Raw genomic sequence first — 23,841 nt, 5'->3', positions numbered from 1 at the left:
AAATGACACAGAACATACAAGACATACAAGACGCACACAAGAGACATACACTCTGGCCAGAAGGACAAGAACTGCACGCACCGGTGAGCTCGCAGTTTATTTATATACTTCCCCTCTGGGCAGAATTCCAGACTGTATTACCAAACTTGTTCAGTACAGTGCATGTGCACAAATGTTATCGTACAGCAAAAGGGAGTGAAATTCTGGCCTACTGCAGAGTCTGTCCAGAGCCCTTATCACAAGAAGGGAATGTTCCCTTATTTGCAAGGGACCATTGGACTCAAGGCTGTGTCTGTCTCCTTGGCAGAACATCCTGTTTGCAAGCAGCACATCTCCACTTTCCCTATTGTGGCCGCATTAACCCTTCACAGAGTACATCATGAGAAACACTGGGCTAGAAGAAGCACAAGCTGGAATCGAGATTGCTGGGAGAAATATCAATAACCTCAGATATGCAGATGACACTGCCCTTATGGCAGAAAGTGAAGAGGAGCTAAAAAGCCTCTTAAGGAAAGTGAAAGAGGAGAGTGAAAAAGTTGGCTTAAAGCTTAACATTCAGAAAACGAAGATCATGGCATCTAGTCCTATCACTTCTTGGCAAATAGATGGGGAAACAGTGGAAATAGTGTAAGACTTCGTTTATTAGGGCTCCAAAATCACTGCAGATGGTGACTGCAGCCATAAAATTAAAAGATGCTTACTCCTTGGAAGAAAAGTTATGACCAACCTTGATAGCATATTGAAAAGCAGAGACGTTACTTTGCCAACAAAGGTCCATCTAGTCAAGGCTCTCATTTTTCCAGTGGTCATGTATGGATGTGAGAATTAGACTGTGAAGAAAGCTGAGCACTGAATAATTAATGCTTTTCAACTGTGGTGTTGGAGAAGACTCTTGAGAGTCCCTTGGACTGCAAGGAGATCCAACCAGTCCATTCTGAAGGAGATCAGCCCTGGAATTTCTTTGGAGGGAATGATGCTGAAACTGAAACTCCAGTACTTTGTCCGCCTCATGCGAAGAGTTGACCTTTGGAAAAGACTCTGATGCTGGGAGGGATTGGGGGCAGGAGGAGAAGGGGACGACAGAAGATGAGATGGCTGGATGGCATGACTGTCTTGATGAACATGAGTTTGAGTGAACTCTGGGAGACGGTGATGGACAGGGAGGCTTGGCATGCTGCGATTCACAGAGTCGCAAGGAGTTGGACATGACTGAGCGACTGAACTGAACTGAACTGATGTATACACAATGGTACATATTTATGTTTAAATTTTACAAAAATGAAATTTTATATGTAATTCTATATAATTATGTGTAAATTAATTATTGATTCATATATCTATATACACACAAAAAGCATAAATATGACAAAACATTTGTCATAAGAAACCCATAACCCTTAATTTTGCATTATGTGAATAACTTGATCATAAACTCTACAAAATAAGATAAACAATGGCCAATAATAATATAAAAATTTAAAAATACCCTTAACATCATTAATCGCCAGAGCATGCATATTACAATCACAATAATTTGCCACCACATAGCACCTAAAAAAAAAAAAAAAACTAAAAGGAAAATAACTCACTAAACCAAGTGGCAAGCACATAGAACAACTGGAAATCTCTTCCTGTGTTTTTTTTTTTTATTTTTTTTTCCACCTTTATAATACTGCCTAGCATTCCATACCAACCAAGCTTTGAGTCCCAGAGATAACTAATTGGGAGCTTCCTAGAATTTCTGTCTACTTCTATAACCCACTGATGATTATTTTCAGAGTCAAGTACTTTAAAATGGCTCCCATTAATTGTATGCCCTTACTGATCTGGCTCTCAAGTAATCAATAGTAATTTTTCTATAAAATATTTGTTATTGAGAAAAAAACAAAGTTCTTTCTCTGACATAATTGAATAACAAAACTACATCAGTCATTCCCACACTGGAATTGTGTGTGTGTATGGGCTCAGTCATGTCTGCTTCTTATCAACCCCATGGACTATATTCAGCCAAGCTTTTTTCTCCATTAAATTTACATGGAGAAATGTAAATTTCAGGAGAAATTTACAGGAGCAGATGTCATTCCCTACTTCAGGTGATCTTCTGACCCAAGGATCAAATCCACGTCTCGTGTCTCTTGCATTGGCTGGTGGATTTTTGAGAAGCCTCACAATGTAATTATGCCACCTTGTTATTAGGTTGGTGCAAATTTAATTGAGGTTTCAGACCATGAATTTTTAATCATTATAACTAGGTTCAAACATGTCTTCATTAATCAAAATAAGAATCGTTAATCGACACATTTTTGCCAATGAGAAATAAATTTGTTTGACCCTTTAGAGTAAAAATTTGTACTTCAAGAAATTCTTGGAAAACATTTTCTGTCTCCGTCTTGTGGAAGCATTTTTCCTGAAAAAAGTTGTTGAGATGCTTGAAGAAGTGGTAGTAGGGTGACAAGAGGTCAGGGGAATATGGCAGATGGGACAAAACTTCATAGCCCAATTCATTCAACTTTAGAAGCATCGGTTGTCATGGAGAAAGACTGGACCCATTCTGTTGACGAGTGCTGCTAGAAAGTTGCAATTTTCTGTGTATCTCATAGATTTGCTGAGCATATCTCTCAGATGTAATGGTTTTGCCAGGATTCAGAAAGCTGTAATCGATCAGACTGGTATCAGACCACCAAACAGTGGCCACTACCTTTTTTTCTGGTGCAAATTTGGTTCTGGGAAGTACTTTGGAGCCTCTTGCGGGTCCAGCCACTGAGCTGGTTGTTGCTGGTTGTCATAATATCCACTTTTCCTTGCACATCACAATCTGACTGAGAAATGGTTTATTGTTTCATAGAATAAATGACAGCACTTCAAAACTATGGTTTGTTTTTGATCTGCGCTTAGCTCATGAGCCTCCCACAGATAGAGCTTTTTCACCGTTCCAATTTGGTTCAAATGCCCAATGAAGATAGAATGGTTGATGCTGAGTTGTTTGGCAGCTTCTTGTGTAGTTAGCTGTAAGAGATCAGCTCGATGATCCTCTCAGTTGGTCATTGTCAACTTTCAATAGCCAGCCATGGTGCTCCTCGTCTTCAAGGGCCTTCTCTCCTTTCAGAAGCTTCTTGATCCACCACTGCACTGTCTGTTCCTTAGCAGTTCCTGGGCCAATTGTGTTGTTGATATTGCAAGTTGCCTCAGCTGCTTTGTGACCCATTTTAAACTCAAATAAGAAAATCACTCTAATTTGCTTTTTGTCAAACATAATTTCCATAGTCTAAAATATTGACGCAGGATGCAGCATGCTTGGGGCTGGTGCATGGGGATGACCCAGAGAGATGTTATGGGGAGGGAGGTGGGAGGGGGGTTCATGTTTGGGAACGCATGTAAGAATTCAAGATATTAAAATTTAAAAAAAAGAAAAAAATAAAATAAACATAAACAGCAAATAATGTTATTAACAACAAAAAATTAAAGTGAAAAATGTATCTTAAAATGATGTAAAACATAACAGTATTTAAGAATTCATTCCAATATCAAAGGGCAAATAAAAACTGCAATTAGTTTTGTGTTAATTTAATATTCATATGAATTTAGCTTTCTTAGAAACACAGAAACACATATTCAAATAGAATCTTAGATGCTCAGGCATGAACAATCTTACAAATACAATCTTACATTGTACACAATGTAAGAATATATTTATGAGACAATACCTTAATACAATTCCCCACTCAAATTTAAGAGTTTTTCAAAAGTGTCTCTTCAGAAAACCTGTTTTTAAGACCAAACTTTTCTATCAAAGAAAATAATTAATCCCTGGGAAAGAATGTTGCAGCTACAAGACAAACTCCTTTAGCCTTGTAGCAATTTCTTTAAAAATTCATGTAATGCAAGGCGAAAATTGTGTGTGTGTGTGTCTGTGTGTGTGTGTGTGTGTGTCTGTGTATGAATCTCCAGAGCAAGAGTCATCATGGGTTGAATGATCCATTTGAATGTGTTTCCACCACACTTTTTGCCTTTTGATTACAGAACCAGAGCTCTCTAAAGAAGACCATGCCTCTACAGTGGTTCAACTTAATCCATTCCAAGCTCAAATTCTAAATTTTGAATAGAAACATTTTGAGGCTTTGGGCTAAAAGGAAATAGTAAGACTTTTAAAAACAAAACAAAACTTGCTTTTTGACTACTGCCTTGATACTGAATTATCTGAATTGTCTCTTTCCAAGTGTGGCATATCTTTCATATTCAAAGAAGAGATCATATTCAAGAAGAAGTCAGTTTGAAGATGGCATTGTTTCTGAATACTCTCAACTCTCATTAAGATCAAACCAGGGCTGTGTGACAACCTAGATGAGTGGGATGGGGTAGGAGATGGGACGGAGGCTCATGAGGGAGGGGACATGTATATAACAATGTTCGATCCATGCTGATGTAGGGCAGAAAACAACACAACATTGTAATTATTATTCAATTAAAAAATGAATAAATTAGGAAAAAAGTTAGTTTAATATTGAAGCAAGCTTTTCCATAATTCTAAATCTTATTAATAATCATTAGCTTTCTATATAATCATTGTTTCAATACTTTTAAAATAGAGCATTTAATGCTTATCCCAAATCTTTTAAAAAAAATACTTGATAAATACCATCAACATTCTTTGAAATAAATTTTAGGCTCATTGAAATTAAGAAAATGGAAGGACCCAGTTTTCCTGTTCCAAAATCAGGCTTTTACAATGAGACAACTCCTTTAGTAATCAATCACAACTAATAATAAGAATGAAAACAAAATTCAAATATAAAGTAGGTGCATCAATATAATTATTAAATAAATAGATCAACAACTGTTTAGTCCAGGCATGAATGTGAAGCACTTTGCTATGATGAACCACTAAGGATGATATGACTCTGATTGTCCTCACTAAAAGTAAAATTAGAGATGACTCTTCCTGAACTTAATGTACAGCTAAATATTTCTCTGCCTTACTAATCAACTGTTAATTCACTTTCTAAATGTATACACAGTCACAAAAATAGATAAAACATCCGTATATACTTACATCACAGTGATGGTTATGTTCATATATTTCCTCATTCAATTATTATAAAAACTGCTACGTATATATTATTTTCTCTTTATAGATGAGACAGCAAAACTTTAAAGTACCAAATATCCTAGGCAAAATAAATTTCAACTGTAAGAATCAGGATTCTAGTTTGATCTTTCTGACTCTCAAACACATATACTTACTCACAAGTTGCTTTTAACAACTTTCAGAACCATCTGATGGCCCATGTTCCGTAGTGGAATTGCAGAAGGAAAGCTATGTCTGAGAGAAAGGTCAAAGTCAAAACAGTTTCAAAGATTCAATACCACATTCTATTTGAAATTTGGAAGTACGAACATAGTATTGTTTGAGCTTGATTTAAGATTGGAAAAGGATTATGACAACGTTGTGTATTGTCACCTTGCTTATTTAACTTCTACACAGTGTACATCATGAAGTACGAACATAGTATTGTTTGAGCTTGATTTAAGATTGGAAAAGGATTATGATAACGTTGTGTATTGTCACCTTGCTTATTTAACTTCTGCACAGTGTACATCAAATGCCAGGATGGATGAATCACAAATTGGAATAAAAAATGGCAGGAAAATATCAATAACCTCAGATATGTAGATGATACCACTCTAATGGCAGAAATTGGAGAGAAATTAAAGAGCCTCTTGATCAGGGTGAAAGAAGAGAGTAAAAATACTGACTTGAATAATTAACATTTTAAAACCTAAGACCATGACATCTGGTTCCAGCATTTAATGGCAAATAGAAGGGGAGAAATTTGAAGCAGTGACAGATTTTGTTGTCTTGGGCTCCATAATAACTTCAGATGATGACTGTAGCCATGGATTTAAAAGACAGTTACAATGGGATAAAGCCCACTTGGTCATGGTGTATGATCTTTTTAGTGTGTTGCTGGATTCTGATTGCTAGAATTTTGTTGAGGATTTTTGCATCTATGTTCATCAGTGATATTGGCCTGTAGTTTTCTTTTTTTGTGACATCTTTGTCAGGTTTTGGTATTAGGGTGATGGTGGCCTCATAGAATGAGTTTGGAAGTTGACCTTCCTCTGCAATTTTCTGGAAGAGTTTGAGTAGGATAGGTGTTAGCTCTTCGCCAGTCTATGTCCAATGCAGGATACAGCATGCTTGGGGCTGGTGCATGGTGTTGACCCAGAGAGATGTTATGGGGAGGGAGGTGTGAGGGGGGTTCATGTTTGGGAATGCATGTACACCCGTGGTGGAGTCATGTCAACGTGTGGCAAAACCAATACAGTATTATAAAGTAAAATAAAGTAAAAATAAAAATTTTATATATATATATATATATATATATATATATATATATATATATATATGGCAGTTACTCCTTGAAAGGAAAGCTCTGGCAAACCTAGAAAGCATATTAAAAAGCAGAGATATCATTTTGCGAACAATGATCCGATAGTTAAAACGATTGTTCTCCCAATAGTCATGTACAGATGTAAGAGCTGGACCATAAAAAAGGCAAGCACCAAAGAACTGATGCCTTCAAATTGTGGTGCTGGAGAAGACTCTTGAGAGTCCCTAGGACCGCAAAGAAGATCAAACTGGTCAATTCTAAATGAAATCAACCCCAAATATTCATTCGAAGGATTAATGCTGAAGCTCCAATACTTTGGTCATCTGATACAAAGAGCCAACTCATTGGAAAAGACCATGGTGCTGGGAAAGATCAAAAGCAAGAGGGAAAGAAAGCAGGCGGCAGAGAATGAGATGGTTAAATGGCATCACTGACTCAGTGGACGCGACTTGGAACAAACTCTGGTAGACAGAGAAGGATAAGGGAGCCTGCCAGGCTGAATTCTATGAGCTAGCAAAGGGCTTGACATTACTTAGCAACTGAGTAATAAAAACAGCAAGAGTAAGGAAGTTTAATAAATTCAAGTAATATAAATAATCAGAACATGAAATACATGGAGAATAAGAACAGCATGACACCATTTGTTCTCCTGGGACTCACACAGATTCCAAAGATTCAGAAAATCACCTTTGTTGTGTTTTAGGTCATCTACATCATCTCTGTTGTCAGAAATGTGCTCATGGTGGTCACCATCACTGCCAGACCATTATAGGAGTTCCCCATGTACTTTCCCTGGCCCATTTCCCTCTCTTTATCTCTCTCTCTCTCTCTCTCTGTCTTTTTTTTTTTTTTTAATGCTTACTATTCCTCTGCAAGAGACGTTACTTTGCTGACTAAGGTCTATCTAGTCAAGGTTATGGTTTTTCCTGTGGTCATGTATGGATGTGAGAGTTGGACTGTGGAGAAGGCTGAGAGTGAAGAATTGATGTTTTTGAACTGTGGTGTTGGAGAAGACTCTTGAGAGTCCCTTGGACTGCAAGGATATCCAACCAGTCCATTCTGAAGGAGATCAGCCCTGCGATTTCTTTGGAAGGACTGATGCTAAAGCTGAAAGTCCAGTACTTTGGCCACCTCATGTGGAGAGTTGACTCATTGGAAAAGACTTTGATCCTAGGAGGGAATGGGGGCAGAAGGAGAAGGGGACGACAGAGGATGTGATTGCTGGATGGCATCACTGACTCGAAGAACAAGAGTCTGAGTGAACTCCAGGAGCTGGTGATGGACAGGGAGGCCTGGCATGCTGCAATTCATGGGGTCACAAAGAGTCGGACACGACTGAGTGACTGAACTGAACTGAACGGATTCCTCTGTGAATACCCCTATATTGATTATAGTCTGAATAAATGGGAAAGAAAAACACCATCATATTCAAAGGATTCATGACCCAAATCTTTTCAGAACATTTACTCAGAGATACTGAGATTATCCTGCTTAGTGTGATAACCTATGTCTGCTATGTGGCCATCTGTAAGCTCTTGTACTTATCAACCATCATGGACTGGTGGGCATGCGGCCTGCTACTGACAGTGGTGTGCATGGGAGGTTTTCTTCATGCAATCTCTTACTTTTCTGATTACTCTTCTGTGGTCCTAAAGTCATAGATAAGTTTTTGTGTGATCGGAGTCCTTGCTTAATTTTGCCTGCACAGATACTCACACTCTAGCATTACTTGTCTCTGCCAAAAGTGGATTCATCTGTCTGTTAAACTTCCTTCTCCTCATGGTCTGCAATGAGGTCATCCTGTCCACCCTATGACCCGCCACCTAGAGGCAAGGCACAAGGCACTCTCCACTGTTTCTCTCATATCACAGTGGCTGTTTTCTTCCTTGTGCATTGTATATTAGTATACGTGAGACCTGAAACTACTTCATAAATTCATAAAATATACATATTTATATATAAAATTTCTTACTAATTTCCAATAATTTTGCATAAATAGCTGCTCATTTTTATTATATCATAATGGCAATGGATTAGTTCAGTTCAGTTGCTCAGTCTTGTCCAACTCTTTGCGACCCCATGAATCGCAGCACGCCAGGCCTCCCTGTCCATCACCAACTCCCGGAGTTCACTCAGACTCGCGTCCATCGAGTCCCTGATGCCATCCAACCATCTCATCCTCTGTAGTCCCCTTTCCTGTCCCCAATCCCTCCCAGCATCAGTCTTTTCCAATGAGTCAACTCTTCGCATGAGGTGGCCGAAGTACTGGAGTTTCAGCTTTAGCATCATTCCCTCCAAAGAAATCGCAGGGCTGATCTCCTTCAGAATGGACTGGTTGGATCTCCTTGCAGTCCAAGTGACTCTCAATAGTCTTCTCCAGTACCACAGTTCAAAAGCATCAATTCTTTGGCCCTCAGTATTATATTGGTATTTCAATACTTAACTAGGTTACAAAGAAATTAGTCACTGAACCTCCAAAGGGTAAATTAAAGGAATGATTGTTTCAAGTTTTCTAATTATTGCAGCTTTCAGAACTTATTGTCATTGCTCATACCACCACCTTAGTATGCTAACCCCACAGAAAGAGTGATGACTCAAACAAAAGGGCACTTTAATGTCAGGCAGGATCTTCAACTTGTTTAAAAAAAAAAAAAAACAGTTCTACTCCATAAAGCACTTGCCTGCCTGCTATCATTGGATAGGAGGTGAGTGTGATTGTTGAGTGTGAAAGGATGAAGACTGAGCTCTTGTGGTGCCAGGTAGCATGCATAACACAGTGCACAAAGCTGCATCCATCAGGATGAAGACTGAACACTTGTGGTGCCATGGAGCATGCAGGATGCAGTGCACGAAGCTGCACTCATCAGGATGAAGACTGAACTCTTGTGCTCTCATGGAGCGTGCAGAACGTAGTGCACAAAGCTGGATCCATCAGAGCCCCTTCACTGGGTCAGTGTCCCCATGCCCCAGTTACTGTAGCTCTGGGCTTCAAACAGCTCACAGCCCCACCCTCCTCCAGACAAACAAACCTGAGAAAATGAAAGCTGTCTAATCTGTGTCATTATGCTCACCATCCTAGGGCCCACCAGGGAGCAATGGCTGACTTAATGGAGCAAAAAGAGCGGGTATTCTTCTCGTAGGTTGGAGCCAGCTCTTTTGTACTCTTAATACTTCAGAGCTCCTGTGGCTCAGGCTGAAGTCAGACCTTAGTAAGGACAACATCCTTCTTCGCCCTACTATTGTCAGGTGCTTTCAATTCTTTCTCTACTTTTCACCAGGACTATGAGAAATAAATATTGAAGAAAAAATTTTGTGTAGCTCTGTTGTTTTGCCCCTTCTGGGACATCATGTACATGAAATCACAGAGTATGTGGTCTTATCACGTTGGCTTATTTGACTTCACAATATGCATTCAGATGCCCTCCATCTCTTCTCATAGCTTGGTAGGTCATTTCCTTTTAGGACTGAGTAATATTCCATTGTCTTGATGCACAATAGTTTATACATTCACCCATGAAAAGACATGTTAGCTGCATTCAAGATTTGGTAATTATAAGTAAACTTGTTTGGTGGCTCAGACAGTAAAGGATCTGCCTGCAATACAGGAGACCCGGGTTCAGTCCCTGGGTCGGGAAGATCCCCTGGAGAAGGGAATGGCAACCCATTCCAGTATTTTTTCTTGGGAGATTTCCATGGACAGAGGAATTTGGCAGGCTATAATCTATGGGGTAGCAAAGAGTCAGACACGACTGAGTGACTAAATCTGCATACACTTGCAATAAACAGTCAGGTGTAGCCTAGTTAACATTTGTGTTTTTCTTTTTTTTCCCTTGTTTCTTTTGGTCTTTAGACCGTATCTTATTTGTCTTTTGCTAGTCCCCTTCCCCATATGTAGCAGGAAACTTCTGAATCCAATGACTACTCATTTACTTATCTATTTCAGGCAGATAGGAGTTTGGCAATACGTACAATTTATTATTCAGTTTCTTAAGGTTTATGGGAAATGTTTTTTATTTTGATCAGTAAGTGTAATAGTAGTCACTGTTGTTTTTTTTCAGCATTCTGAATGAGTCAATCTTTCTCTGTGCTCAATTGCTAATATTAATTTTAAACGTGAGCTCAGGAGTACAGATCACCTTGATCTCAAGCTCAGTCACTAATCTGTGTCTGACTCTGTAACCCCATAGACTGTAGCCCACCAGGCTCCTCTGTCCATTGAAATATCCAGGAAAGAATAATGGAGTGTGTTTTCATTTCCTACTCCAAGGTATCTTCCTGACCCAGGGATGGAACCCACATCTCTTTTGTCTCTGCTTTGGCTGGTGGATTCTGTACCACTGAACTACCTGGGGAGCCTAAATTATATTTAAGCTATGAGTCCTAGAGCATAGGGGTAGGGTTATCCTAGTCAGAGGAAATAGAAGAGCAGAATAATAGAGTTAACAGATTTAAGATAAGTTTAGAGAATGTAAGATGAATAAATGCATAATAATCAGCTGCCTTGAAAGTTGATCTCTGCATATACTTAAGTGTCACAGGCAGTCATATCTAGTACATACATTTGGAGAAGTAGTACTAGTAAAGAGTATGGAATGACACACTTGGCAATAAAACTATTGACAGAGTAGGCAGCTTATCTGTTTTTATATATAAATATTTCATCAGGATTAATTATCTTAAAAAATCTAAGGTGTTTGGAAATGCCCAGAGAATTCTTTCCTGCAGACTTTTCTCCTTTTCCATGGAGAGATGTTTTTCTTTAATTTCAAGCACTGCACAAAGAAAAACCATCAACATAAACTTCAACATCAACATAAACTCTCCAGTAAAATGTTCTTGAAAGTTCCACAGAAACAGGAAAATGGAAATTTCTGGGATGTGAAAAATCATACAATTCTACATACAATGTTTTATTAACTCTATACATGTGTCTCTTTCAATTCTGGTTTCCTCGGTGTGTATGCCCAGAAGTGGGATTTGCTGGGTCATAAGGCAGTTCTATTTGCAATTTTTTTTTAAGGAATCTCCACACTGTTCTCCATAGTAGCTGTACTAGTTTGCATTCCCACCAACAGTGTAGGAGGGTTCCCTTTTCTCCACACCCTCTCCAGCATTTATTGCTTGCAGATTTTTGGATCGCAGCCATTCTGACTGGTGTGAAGTGGTACCTCATTGTGGTTTTGATTTGCATTTCTCTAATAATGAGTGATGTTGAGCATCTTTTCATGTGTTTGTTAGCCATCCGTATGTCTTCTTTGGAGAAATGTCTATTTAGTTCTTTGGCCCATTTTTTGATTGGGTCGTTTATTTTTCTGGAATTGAGCTGCATAAGTTGCTTGTATATTTTTGAGATTAGTTGTTTGTCAGTTGCTTCATTTGCTACTATTTTGTCCCATTCAGAAGTCTGTCTTTTCACATATGGACACCTTATCTTTGACAAAGGAGGCAAGAATATACAATGGAGTAAAGACAATCTCTTTAACAAGTGGTGCTGGGAAAACTGGTCAACCACTTGTAAAAGAATGAAACTAGATCACTTTCTAACACCGTACACAAAAATAAACTCAAAATGGATTAAAGATCTAAATGTAAGATCAGAAACTATAAAACTCCTAGAGGAGAACATAGGCAAAACACTCTCAGACATAAATCACAGCAGGATCCTCTATGATCCACCTCCCAGAATTCTAGAAATAAAAGCAAAAGTAAACAAATGGGATCTAATTAAAATTAAAAGCTTCTGCACAACAAAGGAAAATATAAGCAAGGTGAAAAGACAACCCTCTTTCACTTTCATCAAGAGACTCTGAAGTTCTTCTTCACTTTCTGCCATAAGGGTGGTGCCATCTGCATATCTAAGGTTACTGATATTTCTCCTGGCAATCTCGATTCCAGTTTGGGCTTCATCCAGCCCAGCATAAATAAGTAGCATTGAGTGAAGTACTTTCATGGCATCATCTTTTAGGATTTGAAATAGCTCAACTGAAATTCCATCACCTCCACCAGCTTTGTAGTGATGCTTCCTGAGGCCCACTTGGCTTTGCATTCCAGGATGTCTGGCTCTAGGTGAGTGATCATTCCATCATGATTATCAGGGTCATGAAGATATCTTTTGTCTACCTACCTTTTAATCAGTGGAGAAATAACTCCAGAAAGAATGAAGGGATGGAGCCAAGGCAAAAACAATACCCAGCTATGGATGTGGCTGGTGATAGAAGCAAGGTCTGATGCTGTAAAGAGTAATATTGCATAGGAACCTGAAATCTCAGGTCCATGAATCAAGGAAAATTGGAAGTGGTCAAACAAGAGATGGCAAGAGTGAACGTCGACATTCTAGGAATCAGAGAACTAAAATGAACTGGAATGGGTCAATTTAACTCAGATGACCATTACATCTACTACTGCAGGCAGGAATCCTTCAGAAGAAATGGAGTAGCCATCATGAACAACAAAAGAGTCCGAAATGTAGTACTTGGATGCAATCTCAAAAATGACAGAATGATCTCTGCTCGTCTCCAAGGCAAACCATTCCATATCAGAGTAATCCAAGTCTATGCCCCAACCAGTAATGCTGAAGAAGCTGAAGTTGAAATGTTCTATGAAGACTTACAAGACCTTTTAGAACTAACACCCCAAAAAATATGTCCTTTTCATTATAGGGGACTGGAATGCAAAAGTAGGAAGGCAAGAAACACATGGTGTAATAGGCTAACTTGGCCTTGGAATACAGAATGAAGCAGGGCAAAGACTAATAAAGTTTTGCCAAGAAAATGCACTGGTCGTAGCAAACACCCTCTTTCAACAACACAAGAGAAGACTCTACACATGGACATCACCAGATGGTCAACACCGAAATCAGATTGATTATATTATTTGCAGCCAAAGATGGAGAAGCTCTATACAGTCAACAAAAACAAGACCAGGAGCTGACTGGGGCTCAGATCATGAACTACTTATTACCAAATTCAGACTGAAATTGAAGAAAGTAGGGAAAACCGCTAGACCATTCAGGTATGACCTAAATCAAATCCCTTATGATTATACAGTGGAAGTGAGAAATAGATTTAAGGGCCTAGATCTGATAGATAGAGTGCCTGATGAACTATGGAATGAGGTTCGTGACATTGTACAGGAGACAGGGATCAAGACCATCCTCATGGAAAAGAAATGCAAAAAAAGGAAAATGGCTCTCTGGGGAGGCCTTACAAACAGCTGTGTAAAGAAGAGAGGCAAAAAGCAAAGGAGAAAAGGAAAGATATAAGCATCTGAATGCAGATTCCAGAGAATAGTAAGAAGAGATAAGAAAGCCTTCTTCAGTGATCAATGCAAAGAAATAGAGGAAAGCAACAGAATGGGAAAGACTGGAGATATCTTCAAGAAAATTAGAGATACGAAGGGAAAATTTCATGCAAAGGTCTGCTCGATAAAGGGCAGAAATGGTCTGGACCTAACAGAAGCAGAAGATATTAAGAAGAAGTGGCAAGAATACACAGAAACACTGTACAAAAAAATCTTCACGACCCAGATAATCACGACGGTGTGATCACTCATCTAGAGCCAGACATCCTGGAATGTGAAGTCAAGTGGGCCTTTCAAAGCATCACTACGAACAACGCTAGTGGTGGTGATGGAATTCCAGTTGAGCTGTTTCCAATCCTGAAAGACTATGCTGAGAAACTGCTCTGTTCATTTCAATGTGCCAGCAAATTTGGAAAACTCAACAGTGGCCACAGGACTGGAAAAGGTCCGTATTCATTCCAATCCCAAAGAAAGGCAATGCCAAAGAATGCTCAAGCCATCACACAATTGCACTCATCTCACATGCTAGTAAAGTAATGCTCAAAATTCTCCAAGCCAGGCTTCAGCACTACGTGAACTGTGAACTACCTGATGTTCAAGCTGGTTTTAGAAAAGGCAGAGGAACCAGAGATCAAATTGCCAACATCTGCTGGATCATGGAAAAAGCAAGAGAGTTCCAGAAAAACATCTATTTCTGCTTTATTGACTATGCCAAAGCCTTTGACTGTGTGGATCACAATAAACTGTGGAAAATTCTGAAAGAGATGGGAATACTAGATCATCTGACCTGCCTCTTGAGAAAGCTGTATGCAGGTCAGGAAACAACAGTTAGAACTGGACATGGATCAACAGACTGATTCCGAATAGGAAAAGGAGTACATCAAGGCTGTATATTATCACCCTGCTTTATTAACTTACATGCAGAGTACATCATGAGAAACGCTGGACTGGAAGAAGCACAAGCTGGAATCAAGATTGCCGGGAGAAATATCAATAACCTCAGATATGCAGATGACACCACCCTTAAGGCAGAAAGTGAAGAGGAAGTAAAAAGCCTCTTGATGAAAGTGAAATTGGAGAGTGAAAAAGTTGGCTAAAAGCTCAACATTCAGAAAATGAAGATCATGGCATCCGGTCCCATCACTTCATGGGAAATAGATGGGGAAACAGTGGGGAAAGTGTCAGACTTTATTTTTGGGGGGCTCAAAAATCACTGCAGATGGTGACTACGGCCATGAAATTAAGACGCTTACTCCTTGGGGAAAAAATCTATGACCAACCTAGACAGTATATTCAAAAGCAGAGACATTACTTTGCTGACTAAGGTCCGTCTAGTCAAGGCTATGTTTTTTTCCTGTGGTCATGTATGGATGTGAGAGTTGGACTGTGAAGAAGGCTGAGCACCAAAGAATTGATGCTTTTGAACTGTGGTGTTGGAGAAGACTCTTGAGAGTCCCTTGGACTGCAAGGAGATCCAACCAGTCCATTCTGAAGGAGATCAGCCCTGGGATTTCTTTGGAAGGAATGATGCTAAAGCTGAAACTCCAGTACTTTGGCCAACTCATGTGAAGAATTGACTTATTGGAAAAGACACTGATGCTGGGAGGGATTGGGGGCAGGAGGAGAAGGGGACGACAGAGGATGAGATGGCTGGATGGCATCAGTGACTCGATGGACGTGAGTCTGAGTGAACTCTGGAAGTTCGTGATGGACAGGAAGGCTTGGCGTGCTGCGATCCATGGGGTCGCAAAGAGTCGGACTCAGTGACTGCATTGAACTGAACTGAACTTTCTAATCACTTCCACTACATTAATCCAATGTGGAAGGGACATTCCTATACAAGTCACAATGGACCATTATTTTGTTCATGTATTAGGCACCACAAACTGCAATGTTAAATGGAGATATCTGTTTAATGAGCCCATCAATAAATTAGGCCTGATCAAATTTGATGAATTTTCTACCTCTTTCAAATTCCATATACATTTCTTAGATTTATTTCACAAAGGTTTAGAGCCTTTCTTTACTTCCCTCCAGCTGCAACATGAAGAGTAAAATCTCTCCTTGCTTAGCACATCTCAGTCAGCAGTCATGTCTGATCAAAGTTTATTTCTTCCTATAATTGTCCCATACTGGTTACCTCTATTCCTGCATATATTCCTTGGATTTGTGTCTATATAAATTCGAAATCTCAAGTAGCTCTTTTGGAGTGTAGTCATTCCAACGTCATTCTTTGTACCTTGCTTTCAGATGTTTGCTGGGGCCTGAGACAAGTTACAGAATCAGAAGCAGTGAGGGGAGCTGAGGTGGGTCCTCAGGAGAATCAGCATGGTCTTTCATGGCAGCTGCCACAGGGGAGGCCATTATAGTTTCTACAGCCAAGGCAGGGTTAATTCTACAGACAGGAGGTATAGCCTTGTCTTCTGGGGTTGGAGACACCACTTCACTGGTAAAGAACACTCACTTTCTCCTTGTTTCTTCTTTTAAGTTTCCTCAAACCTTTGGTGATCTAAGGTGGAATCTGGAATTTATTCATGACTCTTCTCATACCTTTATCCTGTATTAAGTGTTTTTTTTTTTCTTTGTTGTTTATAATTCTTAAATATTGCTTTGGCTCTTCTCTGTCTCTCAGTTTTAGTTTGTGTTCCCCAAGATGAAGACACTGAGATGAAATTTTCATGAAAGCAATTTACAAGAGAGAGACTGCTTATGGTAGGGTAAAGAAAGGGTATTTTTCAATTAAATTTTAGCTTTAGCCTAGAGCCCTGGAGCCCTGGAATATATGTTGTCCTGCAGTACTGGTTTCACCATACATCAAGGGGACCAGCCTTTTCAGTGCTGTTCCTGTCATTCATTGTGAACTCCTGGTCCCTTGGATGGTGGGTATAATCCCCAGTGAGGCAGTTTCAATTATTTCTCTTGCAGCTGTCCAGAAAGAATGGGGCTGTGAGGTTTTAGCAGCCTAGGCAAACAGCAGCTGTGTTCTAGGTGCACCTGTGCAGTGAATGAGGTCTGACCAGATGCAGAGGGTCTACAACATTCTTCACCATCACTGGCACCACCGGAAGTCACACCTCCACCATTTCACGTCCAAATCATTACACTAGCCTCCCTACCATTCTGCTACTTGTGCTCTTCAATTTATTTCCTCTACTATAGCCAAACACTTTCCCTGGTTGTTCAGATGGCAAATAATCTGTCTGCAATGCAGGAGACCTGGGTTTGATCCCTGGTTTGGGAATATGCCCTGGAGAAGGGAATGGCAACGCACTCCAGTATTCTTGCCTGGAGAATCCTATGAACAGAGGAGACTGATGGACTACAGTCCATGGGATCACAAAGAGTCGGACACGACTAACTAAAACTTTTCACTATAACCAAAGTTATTATTCTAAAATTTTAAATCTAACTGCATCATGCGCTAGCTTAAAATACCTCCCAAAAAGAATCTGAAAAAAAAATTATATAACTGAAATCACTTCGCTGTACAACTGGAACCCACAATGTCAGAAATTATCTATACTTCAATATGAGAAAAAATATTTTAATATCATGGCAACCCACTCCAGTATTCTTGCCTGGAGAATCCCCATGGACAGAGGAGCCTGGAGGGCTAGAGTCCATGGGTCACAAAGAGTCAGATATGACTGAGTGACTCAGCACAGCACACAGTACTTAGTTTTAAGCCTTAACTCAATTATGAAGCCCTCCGTAGTCTTTCCTGTCCCTATCACTCCAGCTTCAGTTCAGTTCAGTCACTCAGTCAAGTCTGACTCTTCACAGAGTTGGACACATCAGCTCCCTATCTTGCTATTTACCCTTTTGAAGCTAAGTGTCTAGCATGCTTCCTGAAGTGCAGTGCATATTCAATGAATAGCTGTTGAATCAGAAGTTTAGTAACCACAGCTATGTGACATTTATGAAGAGTCTGTGTACACACTTTACCTTCTGGACTTTGTTGTTACATATTTCCTCTTCTAAAACATTCTTGCTCCATCTACTGTCTATTCATGCCTCTGACTCTTTGAGTCCCATTTCTGATGTCTTTTCACCTTGGAGTGTTTTCTGAACCCCAGGTCTTTGTTCTGTGTCCCTCAAAATTGCGTTTGGAGTAAGTACCCTTGTTTCAATTACCTTACTATTTATAGTACTGTGCTATAATTTTTTGCTCTCTTCTGGGAGTCTATGAATCTAAGGTCTGTGAAGACATCATTCAGGTTTTTCTTTATTCACTGCTGAAGCCCCAGCAGCTGTCACTATCTGATACATTCCTTGGGCTGAAAAATATGTGTTGTTTAGTGAATGTAGGGTGAGTAAAATGAATGGAATATACTTATGCTCGGGTTGTTGTTGTTGTTGTTTAATGGGGTTATAAATTAAAAACAAAGCAAAAAAATACATTTTTATAATGAATTTTTACCAAAAAGGAAATGCAGAAAATATTTTTTTGATTTTTAAATCAAAATATAAAAGCCAATCAATATGAAATAATCAATATAAAATAATAAATATTGAAAAAATATTGACAGAGAAATATAGGGGAAAACAGAATGATGATATCATGCTTAGGACTGGTAGACTATCAAGGTAAAGTATGTGTTCAAAAGATATTGAGTTTATTTTCAATTTATTCCTTATTCCTAGTTTACACAGGAATGAAACCAAATCTTAGTTTTCAAGAGACATATATTTGATTATTCTCTGAGTCTGAAACAGGTAATGGTAGAAAAAATTTCCTAGTCTGCAATACTACATTTTGCCCAATATTTTATTGAATTTATTCATCTTCTCTTATACTTACATTTATTCATCTAACATTTATCATAAATCAGACATTGTGCCTTGAAGATAATATTATTAGCAAGTAGGTGAATGTTCTACAGAGTATGACTTAATTTGTTTAATACATAGAAATTCCTGTCTGATATTAGATCATTCTTTTAGTTGAATCTTCACTCTTTTTGATGGGTTATCAGGATAAGATTGTAACATGAGCAATACAAAGTGATTCTTAATGCAATAAGAAAATTTGGAATATTGTACAACATTCCTTAAATTCCCCTTAAAGTTTAAATGTTCCATTGTTTATCATATATTAATGCGTGTATATGGAATCTAGAAAGAAGGCAAAGATGAACCTATGTGTAAGGTAGGACTAGAGGTGCAGATGTTGAGAATTGATTTGTGGGCACAGTGGAGGAAAGAGGGTCTGGATGGACTTAGAGAATAACATTGAAAATATCATGTGTAAAATAGTTAGAGGAAAGCTGCTGTACAGCACAGAGAGCTCATCTCAGTGCTCTGTGATGACCTAGAGGGGAGTTATGTACCACAGTGTTACATTCCACATACCATATATACATATACATATACATATACATATACATATACACACACATATATATATATATATATATATGGACAAAGGATCCTGGTGGGCTACAGTCAACAGGGTAACAAAGAGATGAACATGACTAAAGTGACTTAGCACACACCATGTAAACAATTTCAGCACAGTCCTGGTCTCAATAAATGGTAAGTAGTATCATTATGGTTTTCCAATAGTCATGTGCCCATGTGAGATTTTGACTACAGAGAAGTCTGAGCACTGAAGAATTGATGCTTTCAAACTGTGGTGCTGTAGAAGACTCTTGAGAGTGCCTAGGACTGCAAGGAGATCCAACCAGTCTTTCCTCAAGTAAATCAGCCCTGACTCTTCATCAGAAGGACTAATGCTGAAGCTGAAGCTCCGATATTTTGGCCACTTGGTACAAAGAGCTGACTCATTGGAAAAGATCCTCATGCTTCAAACGAATGAAGACAAAAGGAGAAGGGGAGGCAGATGAGATTCTAGGATAGCATCACCAATTCAACAGACATGAGTCTGAGCAAACTCTAAGAGAGAGTGGAGGACAGAGGAGTCTGGGGTCCTGTAGTCCATGGGGTCCCAAAGAGTCAGAAATGATTTAATGTTATGTTTGTATTATTGTCTGATGGCATATTTCTGTAGTTAAGAACATGATCTGAGACAGCAGCTAAAAATACGGTTCTTCAATATTTCTGGTTTGGAATTTTACCATTCTATTTGTTTAATCACCTATAAAATGAGGATAAAAGCAATGCCTACTTATTTGGATAGTTATGGATATTACTGCTCAATATCAGTGTATTTATTTTTTGTTTTATTAGAATGAATTTATTAAGGCATATGGATAAAGCTAGAAAAACTAAGTCTTAACTTGGCAGAATGTTCCAAACATGAAAAAGTAGTCTCCTTCCAGCTTGTCTCATATTTCATGCATCATTTCTTCTGCCCATTGTGGAATCTATGATTTGTAGTGGCTATTTCCCCCCTTTATCTCAAAGTTCTTTGCTGAAAGCATCAACAATGTCCTTCTGAACTTTGCACCAGGAGAATCAATGCTGGTCTCCGTGTACCTCTTATTTATCACCGGAAATAGATTTTCTATTACACAAATTCCTAATGGCATTTTTCATCTGGGCATTTCTCAAGGTATAGATGAAAGGATTTAACATGGGAGTTATCATAGTGTAGAATACAGCCACTGCTTTATCAATTGGTAAAGAAACTGGAGGTCTCAGATATACAAAAATGCAGGGCACAAGAAGCGTGGTGACAACTGTGATGTGGGAGACGCAAGTGGAGAGGGCCTTGCGCCTCGCCTCCAAACTGTGGTTCCTTAGGGAGCGCAGAATGACCACATAGGAGCCCATCAAGAGGATGAAGTTTATAAGACAGATGAAACCACTGTTGGCAGCAACAAATAATCCTAGAGTGTGAGTATCAGTGCAGGCAAGATTTAGCAAAGGGTTCAGATCACACAAAAAGTGGTCTATGACGTTAGGGCCACAGAAGGGTAATCTGAAGATGAAAAAGATTTGTATGATTCCATGAAGAAAGCCTCCCACCCATGCCACTCCAATTAGGAGCCTTTACTAGCTGGGCCACTGGGGAAACCCAATAAAATAAACATGTTTCCTAAATCCAATAACATTAAACACACTTTAATGATCAATTGCTGATAAATACACTTTAAAGATCAATTGCTATATGCACAGCATGATTACAGTCTATGTATATTTCTTTCATATAGCAGATGAGAACGAAACAGTAGTTTCGTATTTTTAATAGTACTATTTTTAATAGTAAAAATATAGTCGTAATAACAATATTAGTTAAAAGTTGCTGAACATTTACTGTGCTATAAGAGGCCATCCAATACTTTGGCCACCTGTTGTGAAGAGCTGACTCATTTGAAAAGACCCTGACGCTGGGAAAGATTGAAGGCTAGAGGAGAAAGGGATGGCAGAGGATGAGATGATTGGATGGCATCAGCGACTCAATGGACATGAGTTTGAGTACACTCCTGAAGTTGGTGACGGACAGGGAGGCCTGGCGTGCTGCAGTCCATGGAGTCGCAAAGAGTCAGACATGACTGAGAAACTGAACTGAACTGAACTGAAGATATTTCATTCTTTAAGCTTCACTAAAAACGTGTGCTTACTAGTATCATTTTATGCTTATTTTACACATTAGGAAATAGAAGCTTAGAGAAGTTAAGAATTCTATGTAAACTCAGGCAGCTACAAAGAACAGAGTTTAGATTAGTTTAAATTTTGTTTCAAATTCTTAAACCATAACCTATACAATCATTACAATAAACAATGCTAAATTAGTAAACTTTTAAAAATGGAACCAATATAATCATATTTATCTTTATCTTACTTCAGAGACAGTTTTATATATAAATTTAATCAACCTATACAAGGATCAGAGACGTGCACACACAGTATAATTTACTGAAATCCCCAATGTTTATAACTATATGGTATTGCTTTCATCAAAGGTCAATTTTATCTTTTTCTCTTCCCTACCCATATTTCTTTCATCGAAAATTTCCCTATAAAGCATGAACCCACACTCTTCTGCAAAATGTTGCAAATGACTTTGAAACTGACAATCCCATTGGGAGAGCATATTGGTTTGGGAATCAGAAGGTCCAGATTAGAATCTTGCCTTTTCCCACTTGCTACTTGTTAATCTGAGGTGCATTTCTTAGCATCTTAGATTTTTGATTTTCAGTATCAAGTGAGAAGTATAATCCACCTCACCTCCCAGGCTATCATGAAAACTATTTGAAGAGACCTATGAATGCAAGCACCACACTGTTGGGACACACAGAGGACCTTCCTCACTTGTATGGCTATTTATACACTCAGGATTAGGAGGAATTGATATTTTTGGCAATGATACATCTAAACATTTGACCATACGATAGACTGAGGAAGAATCATCTCCAATTTTACTTTTAAAGAAGTCACAGAGATCCAAATTATATTCAGCATTTGCTCCCAGGAAGTTCTTCATATGCGTGTTTGAACTAAACAAGTGATGATTCATATCATCTAATATTTACATTTATATATATTTTTGTGTGAAATTCATTTGTTTTATTTTCATACTCATGAATAGTCTTAATTATTTAAAGTCCAATGACAAAATAAGTATATCTGGTGTTAGGGAAAAGGATCTTAACAAATTTCTTAATCTCAGTGAGACTAGTATTTTCTTCTGTCAAATTAGTTTTATGAAATTTATCAAATATCTTTTGAAGAAAGGTGGTGAATGTAAAAGGCTTTACTATTTCATTTGAAAAGTATTAAAACATAACAATTACTATATATGGAAAATAACAACCTTTTCTAATTTACTAACAGAACTATTGAAAAACTTACCTTCTGATCTTAGATGATATTAATGATATTTGAAGGTATTCAGAACTAATTCCATTTTTAAATTGGCCTCCTCTTTGGATAAGAAGCTTTCAATAGGAATGATATGACATACTCAGAAAGAGGCTATTCAGATAATTCAATATCAAGTTGATAAAAGATAAGTAAGTCTTTGGATAGGTTTAAATCTTTTCTTCTAGCCTAAAGACTGAAAATGGTTTCACAGAAAATCTGGGACTTGAATTTAGAATAAATTCACTTAAAATACCAAGGTAAAATGATCTTCCATGAATGATCTGATCCAAAAGCTAGGAGGCAGAATGTGTGGTGGAAATGTATTCAAATGGGTCTTTCCACTTTTGACAAATATTTCTCTGGAAAATATGAACAAGAAAAGGCATTTTCAATTGCACGTGTGGCTATTTACCAAGTTTGCCATGTAGGTTCTAGGACCTGGTTTATAGCTGCAACTTTCTCTCCCAGGAACTAATTATCTGCTTTGATGGAAATATTTTGCCTTAGAAACAGGTATTCTCTAGAGACGTGGTTGGGAAACACTCATTTTGAGTGGGGAATTGGAATCCCTGCATTTAGAGCCAGAATATGTGAGTGTCCTTTCTCTATCTGAACCTGGCTTTCTAAGTAGGCTGACTGTTGTATAAATAACAAGGATGGTGTAATTCCATCAGAGTAATATCTGTGATGTAGTTACCCTGTGAGATCACGTCAGAGAGAAAACTTCCATATATGTGTACTATATATTCCTTATCCATTCATCTATTGATGGACGATTAATTGCTTCTTTGTATTGGCTATTGTAAACAGCACTGCAATGAACACTGGAGTGCATGTATCCTTATGAACCATGCTTTCTCCAGTTATATATCCAGGAGTAGGATTGCTAGATCATATGGTAGCTTTATTTTTAGTTTCATTTAATAAAAATCCATATTGTTCTCCATACTGGTTGTATCAATTTGCATTCTCTTCCACAGTGTTGGAGCATTATTTTTTCTCCACACCGTTTCCAGTATTTACTGGTTGTAGATTGTTTGATGATGGTCATTCTGACAGCTGTGAGTTGATGTGTCATTGCAATTTTAATTTGCATTTCTATAATACTTAGCAATGTGTGCATCTTGTCATGTGCCTCCTGGCATCTGTTTATATTGATGAATGTCTATTTAGAGCTGCTTTTTCTTTTAATTGAGCTGCATGAGGTATTTGTAAATCTGGAAATCAAATCCTTTGTTAGCTGTATTATTTGCAAATATTTTCTCCCATTCTGTGGGCTTTATTTTATTTATTTACTTTTTTTAGATTTATTTATTTTAATTGGATGCTAATTACTTTACAATATTGTATTGGTTTTGCCATACATCAACATGAATCTGCC

At 38.3% G+C, this 23,841-nt stretch overlaps 1 protein-coding gene across 1 annotated transcript; it reads right to left on the bottom strand.

Moving 5' to 3' along the window:
- Window positions 1-20,132: 20,132 nt before the first annotated feature.
- Window positions 20,133-23,511, bottom strand: LOC121818496 (olfactory receptor 4C46-like). Its single transcript, XM_042242667.1, has 2 exons — window positions 23,468-23,511; window positions 20,133-20,643 (listed from the first exon to the last, which is right to left on the bottom strand). The coding sequence occupies exons 1-2, from the start codon at window positions 23,509-23,511 to the stop codon at window positions 20,133-20,135; spliced, it is 555 nt and encodes a 184-aa protein (XP_042098601.1).
- Window positions 23,512-23,841: the final 330 nt, after the last annotated feature.

This window comes from Ovis aries, unplaced genomic scaffold, assembly GCF_016772045.2.
Source record: "Ovis aries strain OAR_USU_Benz2616 breed Rambouillet unplaced genomic scaffold, ARS-UI_Ramb_v3.0 scaffold_90, whole genome shotgun sequence".
NCBI lineage: Eukaryota > Metazoa > Chordata > Mammalia > Artiodactyla > Bovidae > Ovis > Ovis aries.
The sequence above is the reverse complement of the archived record's forward strand: the minus strand, read 5'-3'. Positions and strand labels throughout refer to the sequence as shown.

Bases quoted from the DNA above. Each gene is read 5' to 3' on its own strand.
- LOC121818496 (XM_042242667.1), bottom strand. From the start codon at position 23,511: ATGACCATCATCAAACAATCTACAACCAGTAAATACTGGAAACG. The intron at 20,644-23,467 runs GTGTGGAGAAAA...CAGCTAGTAAAG, and splicing joins ACCAGTAAATACTGGAAACG to GCTCCTAATTGGAGTGGCAT.